General features: G+C 37.0%; 1 protein-coding gene across 1 annotated transcript in view; it reads left to right on the forward strand.

The window, feature by feature from the left end:
• Positions 1–19,007, forward strand: part of LOC122790588 (collagen alpha-1(XXVII) chain-like) — a 1,538,899-nt gene that overhangs the window by 1,336,626 nt on the left and 183,266 nt on the right. The window contains exon 36 of the mRNA XM_044058114.1: positions 13,933–13,998. Within this exon, the coding sequence (XP_043914049.1) occupies positions 13,933–13,998 (66 nt within the window). The remainder of the gene's footprint in view (positions 1–13,932; positions 13,999–19,007) is intronic.

Raw genomic sequence — 19,007 nt, forward strand, 5'->3', positions numbered from 1 at the left:
AGTGATGACCTGTTCCCTAGATATAAAGGGAAGGGGACAGGTACTGGGAATGTCCTGATGTACTTATGGGGGGAACAGAGGGGTGAAGTTTTCGCTGAATATGTCAGCCAGCAAGTTGATTATATCAATGGCATTTGTGTATGTGGTGTCGGTGGCAACCATTTCTGAGCAGATTTGGGTGCTTCCTTTGAGATTGCAGACATATGTGAAGAAGACCTTATGATTGTCTGTAGTAGATGTGGCCAATTTGGACTCAAAGTTTAGTTTGGAGGATTTTACCAGTGCTCTTATTTGCTTGTTCAGGCTAAGTAGACCTGCTGGAGAGACAGGTATGTAGCCCACAGATGTTCTCCAGGAAGGGCTTACACAGACAAACAACTTGTGTCTGAGCCATGGACTAAAACTAAATGCCAAGAAATGCATAATAGTATCCTTCAGGAAGTCATCTACCCCTGATAACTATCATATTGGCGGCACACCCCCTAAGAATTGACCCAGTAGGGACTTGGGGACACACATATAGTAGTAATCTAACCTTTGACCATCATGTGTCTACAGTAGTGAGGAAATCATTCTATGTTGTACAACTTATAAACAAGGATATGGCATCTGGGTACAAAGAAGTCTTTGTTCAGCTCTATTCAGCATTCATCAGACCTGTCATTGAGTACAATTCCCCTTTGGTATGTACCTAAGTAGGCATATCCAACAGCTGGAATGTCCACAGAGGTTCCTCACTAAAAGAATATAGGGCATAAGTAAGATGTCCTAAGCAGACCACCTCAAAGCCATATCCCTGTATTCTGTTTCTACATGCTGTTGAAGGGGAGATCTTTGCCTGACGTGCAAGGCATTTTCAGACCCCACCTTAATTAAACTCCTGCATATCCGCAAAACAAACAGCACCAGAATTACCCATTCTGTAGACTTCAATTTTGCCTGTAATATAAATATGATATACTGGAGAGACAGGTATGTAGCCCAGAGACTACCCCTTCTCTGGAATGGGCTACCCATCCACATGAAAGAGTTCCTCCCTAACCCAATTCAAGTTTAACTTAGACAGTTGGATGGAGAACAGGAAATTCATCCCTGTTCTGGCACCTGTGTCTCTAATGGACATAGGCAGCCTGTAAATGGTTCATTTCCCAGGCCCCTGCTTATACTTAACAAATGTAGCACAACTTGTCAGAGATTTGGGATGCATGACTAGGCTTAAAAAGGCCCTTGTGGTCATTAGCCTAGTAAACACATATGAACCTATATTTTATTTATTTATTTAATTAATATGAAAAGGGGGGAGTTATTTCATTTGGATTGTTGGAGGAGCAAGAAGTCACCCTCCCAATACCTCTAGTATTCTTAAACTCAGTAACTGTTTTATCTGTAGCTATTGTAATTTAACAGCAGTGACCCCCTCACTCTTCTTATTCACTCCTTATTGTGAACATTCGAATATCAGATTGCAAGGACACATCTCATAAAGTAGTTAACTTAATTACCTTCGAGTGTATAACTTCAAATACCCACTAAGTATACTCTTCATTACTACAGTTTTAAGTGTTTTCCTGCTTTTTTAAAATCTTCTGTGAGTACCAGTGCTTAGTATCTATGGTTATCCTATAAAGTAGCTGAATACAGATAGAGCATATTGTTAGTTTAATTTGTATTGCCTCCTTCTGAAAGTACAGCCCTTTTGGAGGTTTAACTACCTGAATACTGACTTTGTTAAATCCATCCATCCACAACCCCTTTTCCCATTTTTGCACTTGGGGTCAGGGTGCCACTTCAACAGTGACAGTCATCTAGAGAAAGGTTTACACCACCAGGTGGCTAGCCCTGCCATGGTAATTCTTCCACATCACACACTCACATGCATATGCATACCTATTGCCAATTTAGAGTGTCCAGTCCACCTACTGCATGTTTTTGGAATGTGGAGGGAAACTGGATCACCTGGAGGAAACCCACGCAAACAGATGGAGGACATGTGGACTATACACAGAAGGCACCCCAGCCGAGGATTGAATGAAGAAACCTCTTGCTGTATGGCAGCCACTGTCCGCTGTGCCACTGTGCCACCCTGACTTTGTTAAATACTGTCTAAATATTAATAGACTGTGTTACTCAAAACTGCAAAACACATTTAGAAGTGGCATTATCTACTGGAATTTACTGGAGAAAATTTGAAACAAATAACTTGATAGGGAAAGATAATAGAGTGGGATGAGGCCCAGAAAAGTTTGGACTGCAGATAAGAGACTGCCTTCTCTATCACAGATTGATATCAGAGTATAGGCAAAAAGGGCTAGAGTCGTCCCAAGTGAAAGACCAGCCCTAGTAGAGTTTTTAGTTGAATCTAGAGCAGCAGCTGCTGTTAAAAAAAGGATTATTAGTAGGGTATATAAAATATTGTATGACAACTATAAGAATCAAACAAAGGAGGTTAGAAAAGATTGGGAAGGAAGACTGGAAAAGCTGTTTACAAGGAAACAATGAGAGGATATATGTATGGCTCCCAAGTATGCAACAAAGTCAAGAAGACTTGGGAGTTTTACTTGGAAGTGGTTGCATAGGTATTTTCATACCCCAAGCAGACTTCAGACAATTTTTCCTCAGGTAGATAGTCAATATTGGAGTTGTGATGGGGAAGAACAAGGTACCTGGGAACATGTCTTTAGGGAGAGTAATGAGTTTGTAGATATAAAAAAAACATTTGGTGGAGCAAATGGGTGTGACTAAGGAAATGATTCCTTTGAGCTGGGACACTGAATCTGAGTTGCCTAGACATAGTAAGGCCTCATTAAGTTTAATTCTGTTGGCTGCAAAAAAAAAAAAGTCACTAGAAAAGGGAATCAAAATCTAAACCAACTGTATATAAAGTAGTGAATATTGTAGAAGAGATAAAAGAACTAGAAGTGGGATCTTTACAAAAAGGAGGGAGCAAATTACATAGAAATAAATGGAAATCGTGGGAACAATACATATGCAATAATGATAAGGAGGAGTGAGGTTTAATAGAAGGCAGGAATTAAATGATTTATGTAATGTTGCACCGAAAGGTAGTTGTTATAAAGAAAGAAAACTTGTAATGTAGAATGTGTGCAAAATGGGGAAAAAATAATATGGTTTGTTTTCTTTTCTGTTGATGTATATGTGCTAAGACTTCAGTGGTATTTTAATAAATGTCTGAAAATTGACATTAGCTTGTATATGCTATCAAATGCTGAGTCTTTCTGCTCTTGAGCAGCAGCTATACCCTCTGTAATGAGCACAGATCATAATACCATCATCTTTGACTGAAATGTAAAATTAAACTCAGTTATAGATACACCATTACGCCTTAATTTTATAACTGGAAACTATGGTGTAATAAATTATCTTCCTATGAAAGCTGACAAGGATCCTGCCCTCAGTGACCCTTGATCTTGTCAGGATAAACCAGTGCGGTAGTTGATGTTATTAAAGTACATAATGCTTCCTGGGAGGCGATAAATATACAGGTGAGCTCAACAAAAATGTTACTCGGAATCAGAAAAATTGGTGCTGTATCACTTTCTTGTGTTAATCTAGTTATTAAAACAAGTCAGGTTAAATGTAAATCTACTTATCAAATCTTTCTTATCTAACTGGAGGATATTACTAGTGAGCCTGAGTAAGATGACTTAAAGCTCCGGATGTGCACCAGTATAAAAAATATAAAACTATAGTCACTGGGGTAAATAAAATTACAGTCAAGATGACTGAGGCCGAGAGAGTAGCACACCAGATTGTAGCCTTTAAAGCTGCACTGAAAGAAGAACAGGCATGTATCCTGTTTTGCAAGCTAACCTGCATGGCTGAAGGTGCCACATTTTGAATCTTAGAAGGGGACATTACCAGTCAGAGGTAGCAAGTCTCAAGGAACAGATAACATGCTCTAGAGGAAGAAGACTGCACTAATATTTGAGCAGCAAGTGCATAACAAGTAAGTGATGGAGCTACAGAAAATAGTATGACGGCAGCCTGAACAACTAATCAGCAGCAACAACAGATCTAGATGCTCATTTGGAGTTTTTTTACATGGGCCTGTACTGAAAATGTATTTTTATGTCCTGTTAAAGAAAATAAATTATCTGGACTCTTGGAATTTCAGTTTCAGACTCTGAGCTTGGCAACTACATTATCGAGCTTCTGAATGAAATATTCAACCTGAATATAGGTAAACCTCCCAAAATATAGAGAATACACAGAGTCAGCAGGAATAATGGGCCAACCACTGAGGCATGCATTAACTAGATTGCATTTATACAGAACAAAATATGACATTGTGCAGCAAATACAGAATCTGTGAAATATGTATCTCAGGAGATATTCACAAACAAAGTAGAGGACTTTTCTGATAAATAATTTAAGCAAAGGAAGACACTGTTTCCCAGAACAAGGAACTAAAGGAGGTGGGGATAATGGCATGGCTTAGCTATCCTTTCATGCTAACTTTTGAAGAAGAGAAAGAAATTAATCCTACAAGGTGACAAAGAGTGCAAGAGCTGTATGTCCTGAATCACTAAATGATGTAACAAAACTAGTAGGCTGCTAAACAGTAATTTAATTTCACAAGGCATAAGGAATTAGAAATGAACATCATCAGCATTAGAAGGGGAAACAAGCAACATTGGAGTGTACATCAGAACTAACTGCTTCAACTGGAAAGAAAACGTGATTAGAAAGGATTGACAAGCCAGAAAGGAGGGTGAACTCACAAAAAGAAATGTGTAGTAGTGCCAAAAGTCCATCAAACAAGAAAAATAAGTGGAATGGGAAATGGGATGTAAGAATGCATACCAAAAAGATTGAAACGTTTACTCTGAAGTTACATGAGAGAGAGATACTTATTTGTAAGTGAATCCAACAGGAAGCAGGAGTGGAGAAAGGGACTGACCAAGACATTTGGTTTGGGCCAAAGAATTATCAGACATCTGAAAGGACTTGAATGAATGTTCCTGTAGCCCTGAGAAACTGAGAAAACTCAACACGGCTGTGCAGGAAAACAGGCAAAAAAAAAAAGTAAATGCAAGGAACACAAAGATCTGGGTGCTTCAAGGAGCAGGGGGTGATAACTGGAAAAATAAACAGAACTGAAAAAGGTGAGCATACAAAGGCAAAGGGAAAAAAATTGAGAGGCTATTCTTCTCCTTTCCATTAGCTTCTTGTCTGTGTAAACAGGTGTTCCTCAGACATTTGCTTGCATGTGTTGAAGTTAAATCACTAATCCCTCAAGACCACATTGCAGTGTTTAAAGGAGTTTCAGTTATTTCTACTATGCAGTTGTGGAGTCAACATTCTTAAGTTTAGGAGCTGTTTTGGCCTATAGAGGTTTCTCCCTGAAAAAAAAAAAAAAAAAGAAAGAGAGAAAAGAAAACTGTTTTCAATATGTGCTGGTAAGGTGAATGTTGTTATAATGTTTCATTTGGTTGTGTTTGCCAGAGTTCTTTCTAAGAAATTAGTGTTTTGAATTTACATGGTAGACGTGAATGCCAAATGGTGTGTTAACAAATATGGAGAGAGTTTTTTTATTCATTTGAGAACAGATTAATGTATTGCATGTAAAAGTGACTGAGCACAAGGTCACTTGGGGAGGAAAATATGGGAACTGACAATATGCAAAAATATTTTATGGTAAATGTTTATTTTAACAAGATTATTGTAAGTAAACACCACTTTAAGGTTAAGCTAAGCTGCAGTGACTGGATGGGAAGAAATATATTGGAAACTTATAAATGAATACTTATATTAAGTAAGAATGTGGTCTTCACAAAAGATAAGGGTCAAGACAGGTAGGAGAATCAAATGGTTGAGAAGGGGAAGGGTCAGATAATGGAAAAGAACAATTTAAAGTCATCCAGAAAGAAGAAAGGGTGAGGCATGCGACAAATCCCAACATATCAAGTGATTTTCAGCATTTCACATTGGATGAAGAAACGGGTAAGTAAGGGGGGGAGGCAGGAGGGAAATAAGATCAGTATGAACTCTTTCTTTAGGAGCCACAAGTAGATACAGAAACATTAGACTGGTAGGGAGAAAATGGAGGATACTATGGGCACATAATATATGGGGGTGTAATGATGAGGAAGAGAAATTAGTGAAGTTCTTGAAATGATTTGGCAAAGATGTGGAATGTGTACAGTAAGATCTAGTGAAGGAAATGCAGGAGGGAAAGTTGATGTTTAAACCCCTAGAGGAACTGATCAGTTTGGTCTGCAAAAGAAAGAGTGGTAGAAAGTCTTAAAATTGATGGAGACATGGGCGCAGAGATAGAAAGGGGAATGAGAGGGAAAATTAAGCAAAGGAGGTAGAAAGATCAGAATGACACACTGGATTAAATTAGAAAATGTGACAAACCAGAAGTTCAGAATAATTTATGAAGACTGACGAGACGATGAAAACTTAATCAACCTGAAGGCCTTGCATAGAAATGGAGAAGGGAGGAGGGTTTGTAGGTCTTGACATAAGAGTGTGAAAAATCCAGTATGTGGTAGACCATGCAAAACGCCTACATGATTAGAAGCGCATCACTTAAGAATTATCCATAGATAGTTCTTTAAACTGAAGAGAATGAGAGAAGGAAGAAAACAGGAGGGTGATTTTTGGAGATGTGGACAAGAAGAAGTGGGAATGAACCTTTTTCCAGGGTTTGAATGGGCTTGGGCGAAATGGAAAAAAGAAATGATTATCTGGGAAGAGATCTTTAACAAAGAAAGAAGGAATATATGGGAATATCACACATGAAAGTTGACGTCAGGCGAAAGTGTATGGCGAAAGAGGAAAGCAAGAATGGATAGAAGGCTGACATTTGGATATCAAAACCACTAAAACAGAAATTGGAAAGAGAAAGAACTTGTATCCACACAAGAACTGCTCACAAAAGTCATAATGGTCATAAAGACAGTTGTAAGATTTGCAAAGGTGAAAGGGAAAGCAGCAAAGATATCTGGAGAAAGGAAGAAAGTTTTACTTGCTATGAAATAAGCGTAGGCTAATGATTTAGATAGTGTCTGACCTCTAAACAAAGATGAAGGCAACATAAAAATTATGGGTGTATCACAGTGTGGGGTAAAAGGTATGTCATGGAAAAGTAAGAGCCATAGCTTGTTCATGTAGTACCCAGTGCCATTCCCTAATCTGGGTCCACTCCCCTGTCTGGCCCTCCTCACCTAGGGAGCAAGCCATGTCTGATCTCTCCAGTATGCAATCCTCAACTCTGAGTTGAAGAGCAAATAGAAGGTTTGTTTGGTCCATTCCCTTAACTGCTGTTCCACATCTGAGGCTAAGGAGCAATCCAGATATATTCCTCTTGATCTGCACTCCTCACCTCTAAGTTGAGTAGAAAAAAATAAACGTCTTCTGCTTTCAAATGTAACAAACTGCTTTCTAGATAAACAAGGTGGACACCACCTGCTAAGTGCTTCAGCTCTGACAACTGTTACAATATCAGCATGCCAGTACTGCAGTAAAACTCCATCAGTAACTGCCGATCATGTCCCCGAACACCTTATACCCAGGGCATTTGCCGCCTTCTCTCTGCCTTGCTACACATCTGGGAAAGGTAACAAAGAACAGGATTAGAGATAAGAGAAAAAGCCAACAAAAAAGGATATGTTAAATTCATTGAGAAGTGAATAATCAAGAATAAGTACTATGGTACTTTATATCAAGAATAGGAATAATTATTTTTACATTTTACACCTGCATATTCACATTTGTTTTCTATTGTATTTTATGTTTTTTTCACCAACTTTCATCTTGCTATGTTTTGGAATCAATTGATTTTAATTTTGTTTAATTGTCTAACCAATGATTAGATATGATCAATTTATTAATTTAAGGGAGCAAGGGTTTATATAATGTCTACGTGTTTGAATTAATCCAGATACCAGGACAAAAAGCACTAAAATTTGTGAAATAAATATTGTGGTGAACACCACTTCGGCTCCCAGTTGTTTATATTGAGAATAATGAGTACAGTTAACCTCTGGTGGTTACTAGATCCACCATTCATTTTCACTGCTTGTATATGTAAATTGGTTTAACGGATAAATGAAAAAAATGTTATCTAATTTTGAACTGTTGTTGCTGTCAGAAATTACAAGTAATAATAAGCTATTTTTTAATTGTATTAGCACATTTAAGGGAAAACTATGAATGCAGTATGTTGTCAGTAAACAACCAAGTTATCATCTCTCTGCAGGAATGTACTTGTAGAAAAATATTGTATAAACTTCATCAGTAAAGACATATGTTTCAGTGTTGTAGGCACAAGGGTAGTCATTCCCTTATATAATTATAAATATCACAACTGCAAAAACATTTGAGTTTCATGTGAGCAGACAGCGTACTTGATGGATCTGTATACAGAATAAAGGAAAATGTAACAAAACCCATCAGTCATGTTAGGCAAAGTTTTAGTGTATGAACCCACTCCTTCTTGTAGGGTCACAGTCTATACTGTATCAGTTCATAAGGAGCGTGTGTAGGCCCAGCAGTCTGGTTAGTGTTCTGTGTAAAATTATGGAATAAGCCATTAAGGAGTTTATCCTAAATAAAACCTATTTCTGATAGATACAGGTTAGTATTGGTTTATTAAGGGTAAATCTTGCCTTTTGAATAATGTTTGTTTTATTTGAAAAATTAACAGTAGCTGTTGATGAGGGCTGACAGTGCATGCTGCTTATCTTGGCCTTGCTAAGGCATTCAGCTGAATTCCCAGTAGTGCAGTAACTGAGAAATTAAATGACAATTAAATGTAACAGAAAAAAAATATCTTGTGGAACACCTTCCAGTGTGGTGGAATAAATTTCCCATTACAGTTAGAAGTCATTTAACATCCTTCAAAAATAATTTTTATACAGATATAGGAAGTAGAAAATATCAACATGGGGTTGTGGCAGTCTAAATTATTGAAGACCATAATGTCAGAAGCTTGACAATCAAGCTGATAAGCCTGGGAGTTATAGCTAATGCAATTCATATCCTATAAGAATGGTAATACATTTCTACCACAGTAAAGATGGAGGGATATACATATGTCCCACTGCAGCTGGCATCCTTCCTAAACCTAGTGTGTTCCAAACAGTCCTTCATTATACTACTCACTGATACAGTGGTGGAGACTTGAGAACTTCCTTGATGGGACTGAAGCACTGATGAATACATTATAGCTTTGCACCAAGTGGTGCATTCTCTTCTTTCATGCAAGGCAGCTGTCTGTAAAAAGGTAGCATCCCAGCTTCCAGAGAGTCCAGTGCTGTCCCACATATATTATACTGAACACATTGCATATTTTAGTGTTCTTTGTTAACATTTTCTGCAAAGTTCTACCTACAAAAAAATTGTAGGTGATTGAATATTCCTGTGTACTGATAGGAATGATTAGAAAACTTCAATTTGGTGTGGATAATTTAAGAGAAGGTCAGTGCCCCTAGAAAGAATTAACTGCTGGTCTAATCAGCTAGTTTAGTTAAGTGGCTTTCTGTGAGCTGCATTTTGCTGGTTAGGCTGGTAATGTGAAAATGTATTAAAGTAGTATTTTCTTACTTACAAGGACTAATAAGCATTCAGATCTTGAGCCAATGTCTTATATTTGATTTTGTTACGAGTAAAATAAACAGATTAGCATCACTGTATATATCAGCAACTACAAATGGAGTCAAGTTAGAAGTTACATAAGTTTTCAAGAAGGCATACAAACCTTTTCCATATGGAAAGAAACAGAGAGTAAAATAGGTTCATTTAGAACTGTTTATCTTATGACATCTGCATTTGTCATTCCATATACAAAGACTGTCATTCAGTTCAACCACATATTGATAATGCTGAGGCTGCCCTAACCACTTGGGATTATTTTAGCATGGACTTTGAGAATATTTTTGTTATGTAATAAATGCTCTGGAATCCAGTTATTGCTTCTTGAACACATATGGGAATAAAGTCAGATCCCCTAATGTATCTGTATTCTAATCTGCTCCTTAATTGAAAAAAATGTTACCACAAAACAAAATGTACAGTGGCAGCAGCTCTGAAAATGATACCAAAGTTTCTAACATCAAGACCAGTGTTATGATTTCCCATGCTATCCAGAAGAACAGCTGGGTGGAAAAGAAATTCTTATGACATTTCATAACTCTCCCATCAAATTTATGTACAAGGAAAAGGCAAATATATTATAACTGTTTGCTACCTGGGGGACTTTCAAGATGGCTGTAAGTTGAGTAACAGCTTAATTATAGCTCTTCCATTGTGAAAACAGAAATTTAGCAGAGAAAGCCAGTGGACCTACATTTCTAGGCAAATTTCAGTAACTGGCTAGTAAGTGCACTGCCTGGATGCCAGGAAAAAAAAATACAGAGGACCTGAACAAAAATCAGCTACAAAAGTTGAAGAGAAAACACTGACTGGGAAAAGTACTGTAGCTCTTCAGCAAAACATAGTGCAAGCTCCACACATGACTTCTAATAACCTAGAGGAAAATATAAGGCAACTGTACACAGACCTGACTAAAATAAATGAAACATTGATGGAGTATACCAACTTAAACTATAAATGTCTGGAAAAATGGAAGAAGCTTTAAACAGATATTCAGATAAGGTGATAAAACTGCAAAACTTAGAGGATGAAATGAAGAAAAGGCTGGTTCAATATGAAACTGTACAAGAAGGGATGTTTCAAAAATAATAGAATTAGAGGACAGAGCACATAGGGAAAACCTGAGATTTTCTGTTGTACCCAAGAAGCTGAAAGGAACAGACTGTATTAATTTTATGAAAACACAAATAAGCAACTGGACTGGTATTCCACAACAGGAATTGTTAATTGAAAGGGCACATCATATGTATGCTCCGAACCTGGCTATGAGAAAACAACCTAGATCTTTAATAGTAAAGATGCAATCTTACCAGTAGAAGGAGTTGATTCTGACAAAACTCTGGCAGAAGAACAAAGTTCTAAAAGTGGGAGAAAGCAGACTTTATGGAGAATGACTACTCATTGTACACTATTGAGAAGAGGAGTAAAGTTATTCCATTATTTAGGGAATGTCGTGAAACAGGTGTGAGATTCAAACTGCTGTGCTGTATCCACCTATCTTCAGAATATTTTCCCTGGAGGAACAAAATCATTTTTTGATGAAGTACATGCAAAGGAAGAAATACAAAAGTTTCTCCAACAAAAAGTGAGCTGTAAAACAGAAGGAAATTTTGTCTCTTGTTCTTCAAGTAATAAAGACCACAGAGAGACTGGGCCAGTGAAACCCTTTCCAGTGTTTCAACAGAAAATGCTTGAGAGAGGGAAAATAGCAGATTTGGGAGATGGAGATGAACAGGAATAGAACAAGAAAATCTGAAAATATTGGACTTTCTTGGACTTTATTAAACTTTAGTGGACTCTAAAGCATATGCCTTACTTCATGTCAATAATGTTTGGAGAATAGAATCAGTAACTTGCAAACTGACAGATATGGGATTACAAAGCAATAATTACATTTGCAAAACATGACAGAACAAGAAAATCTGGAAATATTGGACTTTTTTGGACTTTATTAAACTTGTAGGGGGCTCTAAAGCATATGCCCCACTTGATGTCATTAATAGTCAGAAAAATACTCAAGAGAGGGGAAGAGGAAGGAGAAAAGTAACTGAAAGTAAAACATTCTTTCTTAATATTACTATTTAAATAATGCATTTTTCAGTTATTTTTAAGTGTAATGGGGAAACTAATGTAAATAGGTGTTCTTGTTTTGTTCTTTTTTTTTTTCTTTTGACATTCTTCTCTCTTTTCCCTTGTTCAGTTTTAATAAATGTAGGCACTGCAGTGTAAAAAAAAGTCTGGTTAAAAGAGCATGACAAAAGAAAAATTAGTGTGCTTTTTCTCATTCTTGCATAGGGGATGACTGGGTTAAGGCCATTAGCTTAATCTAGTAACAACTTTTAAGAGAAAACAAGTAAACAAAAAAGAATATTGAATATTCTAAGGCTTTTTGCTGTTAAACAGTTTTGTGCTTGGTTCCCATGTCCCTAGCAGACAATCTGATAAAGAGAAATGGCTTGGAGAAAATGTTTTCTGAAAGTATTTAAGTGTTTTCCAGTTGAGAGAGCTATAAAGATAAGACAAAACCAGACAGCACTTAATAGAACCACAAGCTATATCATACATCTTAGCATGGATAACCTTTCTTTTAGGTTAGCTTGAGTCTCTGTATGTGGTTGTCAGTTTGGAATATGTGTAACAAATAGGAGGATACAACTCTAGTATTTGAAGATGTACATAGTTTTGTGTGTTACTGTTAAGTTAATAGGTTTTTGAGGGGGTATTGTGTGTGTGTGTGTGTGTGTGTGTGTGTGTGTGTGTGTGTGTGTGTGTTTGTGTTTGTGTTTGTTTCAGTAAAACAGAAAGTTCTGTAAGATGTGACATAGGCTCAAATGGAGAAGACATGAAAGAACTGCAGAGAAGATTAACCTGCCAAACAGTCCATGTATTTAACAAAAAAAGGTGTTATACATAAAAGGTTGGAATAATAATTTCAAAAAAACAGCCACAAAGGTACCGATATAAACCAATAAGTCAATCCAAGGTACCACAAAACCAGGAATAAGTCGGAGTTCTTGTAAAATCCACTTTAACATAGGCACAAACACATGGATGCACACATTAAAAAACAGCATTTTCGTTTAAATCACTTCATCTGATGAAGTGATTTAAATGAAAACGCTGCTTTTTTAATGTGTGCGTCCATGTGTTTGTGCCTATATTAAAGTGGATTTTACAAGAACTCCAACTTATTCCTGGTCTTGTGGTACCTTGGATTGACTTATTGGAATAATAATTTCTCAAGAATATAATGCTTTCTATAATGGCTTTAAACAGTAATGGTCTCACAGATAAATACAAAAAAAAAGAGTTGTGAACTATATTAAAAATGTAGAGTGCAAATAGCTGTGCTACAGGAGAGACACTTGAAAAGAACCGAAAATGTGAATTTGATAAAGAGAGGTTTTCAGGATGGTTATTCAGTGGAATACCTAGAGCAAAGGAAGACAGGAGTACTTATCTTAATTGCAAGAGGAGCTCCAATAGTAATTGAAGAGGATAAAAAAACAGTAATGGTAGATTTGTAGTATTAAGGGGCTACTGGCAAGGGAGGAGAACTACACTGGCATGTCTGGCATGTATTTATATTCCACTTAAAGTTACTGTAATAGAGCTTAAGAACATTTTGGGAGAAATAATCAGCTTTCAGCAAGGAATATTGCTTATAGGTGTGGACTGGAATTTGATTTGCAACAGTGAAGATGTGTTTGGGGGAGGGGCCCAGAAGGGAAAATATAACAAAGGAGGATAGATTTTTTAAGAAATTTATCAAAATATTTGGCATGGAATATGTGAATTCAATACTAGGAGTTTTATGTTTATTTACATATTATTATCCAAGATATAAAAACTGGGCTAGGCTAGACAGAATTTACATTTCACAGGAGCATGCACATTTTTTTGAAGAAAGAAAATGTGCGTTTTAAAAATGAAATGTAATTTAGTTTAAAAGATATGCTTTATTTGCTTCTATTGTAGTACTTGTTGCAGCTTATGTGACCTTGTAAACCATTTTTATTTCAAAAGGAGACATAGCTGTGAAGTGTCTGTTTAGTCTGACATTTGCATTCATGTATAAGTGAGTAATTTCCTTTCATTTTATATACAAGTTAACATTTTTGGAAATTATTTTGATCACTCATTTTGATTTAGTACAATACATTTTTCCTGACATGAAGAAATTAGCTTATTACATAATGTTGGCCACTTTTTAGTAAATCTAGAATGATGAGTCATCCCTGTGAATGTTCACTAGGTATCTGTTAAATCAGCATTCTAAGGGGGGAATCAAACACTGATCTTTGTTTTTAGAAACAAGAAGCTCTTGGCGAAGTTTTACAGATGATTGTGCAGTCCAGCCCATCACTCAAGATAGAGGTATTGTGCAACAGTTTTCTGAACTATTAGTTCTGCATTCAGGTAGTAGAAGTATGTACGATATGAGTAAATATCCTAACTGCCATGTCTAAATAAATTCCTATCATACCTCTCAACTTCTTAGCTCATGAAATCTAGACAAAGCCTAAATTAATGAGAGACAAAGGTCCAAAATAAAAACAGATTTTAAATATTGCTCTTATAAACTTAGAACGTTTCTAGAATAACAGGATTTGTGTCAGCATGAATTTTATGAAGGATATGAAGTTTGAAACTTAAACGCATCATTATTTAGCTACTTTAATCCTCAGTGATTTGCCAGAAAAAAAATTTTGAAGAGCACACCAAAAATATGAGGGGAAAATCTGTGGACATTCTGGAAAGATCTGGACAGCTGAGAGGTATGATTCCTATATACAGAATGTGCTTGTCTATGAAATGTAGAAAGGTATGTAACATACTTCTTTTTTTACTTTATTGCTTTACCAGTTGAAGACTGTTTCTATTAACCAACTTATATTTTGCTACCTAATTCTATCAGATTTTAAATGTAAGGTGCAATTTCTGAAAAGCAAGGGCCAACTCCCTCAAATGACACTAGGCTTTGGTTTTGATCTTGGGAGAGAAGACAGATTTAATGTGCAAGATGAGTTTACATTGTCTGCCGTGTGAATGTTCAGGCAGTTGGTGGGATATATACAAACACCTGCTGCAGCTGCTGTTAAAGTAAATGACTTTATGAAATATTGTTGCCATTTTTTTTTACTGCATCAAAAGTCACTTCTTTTTTGATGAGAAAAAATGCTTTTTCATTGCTTAAGTTTATTTTTTGTCAAACAGGCATGTGAGCTCATCCTTCTAGGATCCATTTCATCTTAGGTCCATAGGTGTGTACTAGGCTAATAATCAATGAAGCATTTGTAAGCATAGTCATGTATCTCACATTTCTGACAGGTTCTGGCACCCTTGGTAGTGTAAGCAGAGGCATGGGAGACGAAATATTTACAAGCAGGGGTCTGGGAGATTAACCATTTATATGCTGTCATGTATCAATTAGAGACATGGTTGCTAAACCAGGTGTGAATGGTTCAAGCCTCAAAGGCGCAATCAAATGCTATAAATAAGGACCATTTAGAATGGCCATTCAAGCAGCATGGTTTTGGGAAATGAGTGGAAACATGAGTACCAATTTAGGAGTCACACAGAAACATTTCTTCTGTTCTGCTCGATACTTTTTCTGTATATTGTTGATTGAAGTACCTGTTCTTGTATCCATCATTTCTCCTTTTGCAGGTACCTTTACCAGTGCCTCCTTAGTGTTCCTTCTAACTATCTCAAACATTGTCTTCTTTTTAAAAGGTTTATCTACTTTAAGAATAGCTCTTTAGTTACAGACCTTACAGCTGACATATAGAATTTTGGACTTGATGGTATCTAGATAAGTACCTAAGCACATGCGTCTCTTTACTTCTCTTTCTGCCACCAACATTTCAGGTTAGAGTTATTGTTACATATACTTCTTCCACAATATATATTTTTCTTTCAGTTTCCTCATCTTTGACTTGTTATTAGGAGATCCTTGTTATCAATGAAAGTTCAAAAAGCTTCAGCTACCTATTTGAACACCCTACCCACCCAGAAAATGAAAAAGAAAAAAAAGAGTTAACAGGTGGTCTTGGATATCTTGGCTGTTGTATATTCATGTCCATTTTCTAGAACCCTTACATATGTAATGCAGGGATGCCCATTTATAGTTACCCTTTGGCATAACGCAGCTTTTTTATCAAATAATTTTAATGGCAGAATGTCTTCACTAGTAAACTCCACTAATGCTTCTTCCTCTCATCTGTACTTGAATATGTTGAAAGTACCCTCTGAAGAACCAAACTGCAGTATTATTTTAAAGCCCTGACCTGAGCTGCTTTGCCTTTTTTCAAACTACAGTATATACAGCTCCACATTAATCACTTATTCCTCTTTCTGAGTCCTGTTGTAAACTCTCAAAGAACTGTTACTTAATGCAGTAACCTTCAAGCTCTGGTCATCTGGCCTGCATCTGTCATATGATCTTAAAGCTACCTCTAAAGTGGGTGGTGGAGCATTTACCACAACTACCCTAGTTATTTGGAACAAACTCATGCCTGGAGTGAAAACACTTAACATTAAAGGAGCATAAGTTCATAGGCAGGTAGTAAGCTTACAGCCTAGGTGACCTTCAAGAAGTTTAGCTAAATATCCTGTAAAATGCTGAGATATTAGCTGCCCCAGTTATATAAACTTGCACCACATATTCCAGGAGGGAAACTGTGATTTCATATCCCCTTATACAGTCTAAATTTAAAGTTGTTAGAAAGTTACTATGCTTGATATGTACAAGGAGTCTGTTCCAAAAGCAGAGAATGTGCCAGGTGAAGTTATCTGTCATGCCAAGAGATGTAGTTACTCTGATGAGGGAAGTAAATTTTTTGATGTGGCTATTTGTAGTATTGCCATTTGTGTGAAGGAGGAGGATATTAAAAAGGTAGAGTATTTCATAGTATAAAAAGCCAAGCATTAATCACCATGCAAGAGCCTGTATGGTACAGCATAAAAAATAAAAATAGAGGGATTTTAATTTGTCTGGGTAGCTTAGCATGTTTAATCCTTCAGTTTTTGCTGAGGGATGTCTGTGGCCTTTCAATTTGGATTAGGCACTTAAAGAAGTGGATACCCATAGGGGCACTTTATTCAAAAACAGGCCTAATGAGAGATATTTATTGTATGATTATGATTTCCTTGGACCCAGGGAGATTCCCTTAAATATGCTCATCACATTGATTACCTAGCCACAACTGAGGCATGTTTATCCAAAAGGTAGATTATTTGCAGCACGTTTAGCCTGACCTCTGTTTATTGTGTCAGTTCTGAGAGGAGTATCTTTGATATGTTGTGAGCTAAGGGTGCTAGATTTCTTGAAGGTAACAACACAATAGTTTTTGGTGTTGAGGGTGAGCCCATGGTCTTTACACCAGGCACTGATCTGATCAAGCTCTTGCGGGAGTATCAAAGTGTCCAAAGGGGATCTCATAACAGTTCCCAGTTTGTAATAATCATAAAACTTTGTCAACCACGGTCCTTTGGCCTTTCACATATGAGAAGTATATGTCATGTCACAGAGGAGAAAGTGAGCCAGGATAAAGCTTTACAAGACATTAGTTGTGACATTTTATGTTTGGAAGAGTTCCTCAACCTTCACTATGTGGATTCTGTTGGTAAGCCAATTAGCAATCCAACAAAGGTTTTCAGTTTAACTGTAACCCTTTGAGTTTGTCAATAATACCTACCCGAGGAATGATGTCAAAAGTTTGGGTAAGGTTGTGATATGCAACATGGTTGGTCTAACTCTTATCCAATGCTTTGGTAATGCTTTCAGAGAAACCTACTAGACCGAGTAGAATGATCTAACTTTCACAAAATCAAGTTGATTAGAATCCAGGGTCTCAAAAGAGTTGGCCATGTTTTTATTTATGATTTCTCTAAGGATGCTTTTCATGATCTTGCAGGTGATGCTGTGAAGCTTATGGATCTACAGTGTATATAAAAAGTGTATACACCCCTGTTAAAATGCCAGGTTTTTGTGATATAAAAAATGAGGCCACAATAAATAATTTCAAAACTTTTCCCACCTTTAATATGACCTGTAACCTGTACAGTTCAATTGAAAAACAAACAAATCTGTTCGGGAAAAAATATAAATAATAAAAAACATACACTGAGCTGGTTGCATAAGTGTGCACGCCCGTAAACTAATACTTTGTTGAAGCAACTTTTGATTTAATCACAGTAGTCAGTCTTCCTGGGTACAGACTTGTCATCAATTAAAGAGACTTTGATTAACACCAAATAAAGTTCAGCTGTCCTAGTAAGATTTTCCTGACATTTATTCAGTTGCCTCCTACAGCAAAAGCCATGGTTCGCAGACAGCTTATAAAGCATCAAAGGGATCTCATTCTTGAAAGGTATCAGTCAGGAGAAGGGTACAAAAAATTTCCACTGCATTGGATATACCATGGAACACAGTGAAGACAGTCATCAAAAAGTGGAGAAAATATGGGACAACAGTGACGTCGCAAAGAACTGGACGTCCCTCCAATATTGATGAAAAGACAAGACGAAAACTGGTCAGGGAGGCTGCCAAGACACCTACAGCAACACTGAAGGAGCTGCAGGAATTTCTGGCAAGTACTGGTTGTGTACTACACGTGACAACAATCTCACATATTCTCCATATATCTGGACTATGGAGTAGGGTTGCAAGACAGAAGCCTTTTTGTTTATACAGAAAAATATCCAGGCCTGACTAAAATTTGCAAAACAATACATCAAGACTCCCAAAAGCATGTGGGAAAATGTGTTATGGTCTGATGAGACCAAGGTTGAACTTTTTGGCCACAATTCCAAAAGGTACTTTTGGCGCAGAAACAACACTTCACATCACCAAAAGAACACCATCCCCACGGTGAAGCATGGTGGTGGCAGTATCATGCTTTGGGATTGCTTTTCTTGAGCTGGAACTGGGGCTTTAGTCAAGGTGGAGGGAATTATGAACAGTTCCAAATACCAGTCAGTTTTGGCCCAAAACCTTCAGGCTTCTGCTAGAAAGATGAAGATGAAGAGGAATTTCACGTTTCAACACGAAAATGATCCCAAACATACATCCAAATCAACAAAAGAATGGCTTAACCAGAAGAAAATTAAAGTATTGGAATGGCCCAGCCAGAGCCCAGACCTAAATCCAATAGAAAATTGGTGGGGTGACCTGAAGAGGGCTGTGCACAAGAGATGCCCTCACAATCTGACAGATTTGGAGAACTTTTGCAAGGAAGAGTGGGCAAATATTGCCAAGTCAAGATGTGCCATGCTGATAGACTCCTACCCAAGAAGACTGAATGATGTAATTAAATCAAAAGGTGCTTCAACAAAGTATTAGTTTAAGGGTGTGCACGGTTATGCAACCAGCTTATTGTACT

The sequence above is a fragment of the Protopterus annectens genome, chromosome 16.part0, assembly GCF_019279795.1.
Source record: "Protopterus annectens isolate FY-2018-M chromosome 16.part0, PAN1.0, whole genome shotgun sequence".
Taxonomy (NCBI): domain Eukaryota; kingdom Metazoa; phylum Chordata; order Ceratodontiformes; family Protopteridae; genus Protopterus; species Protopterus annectens.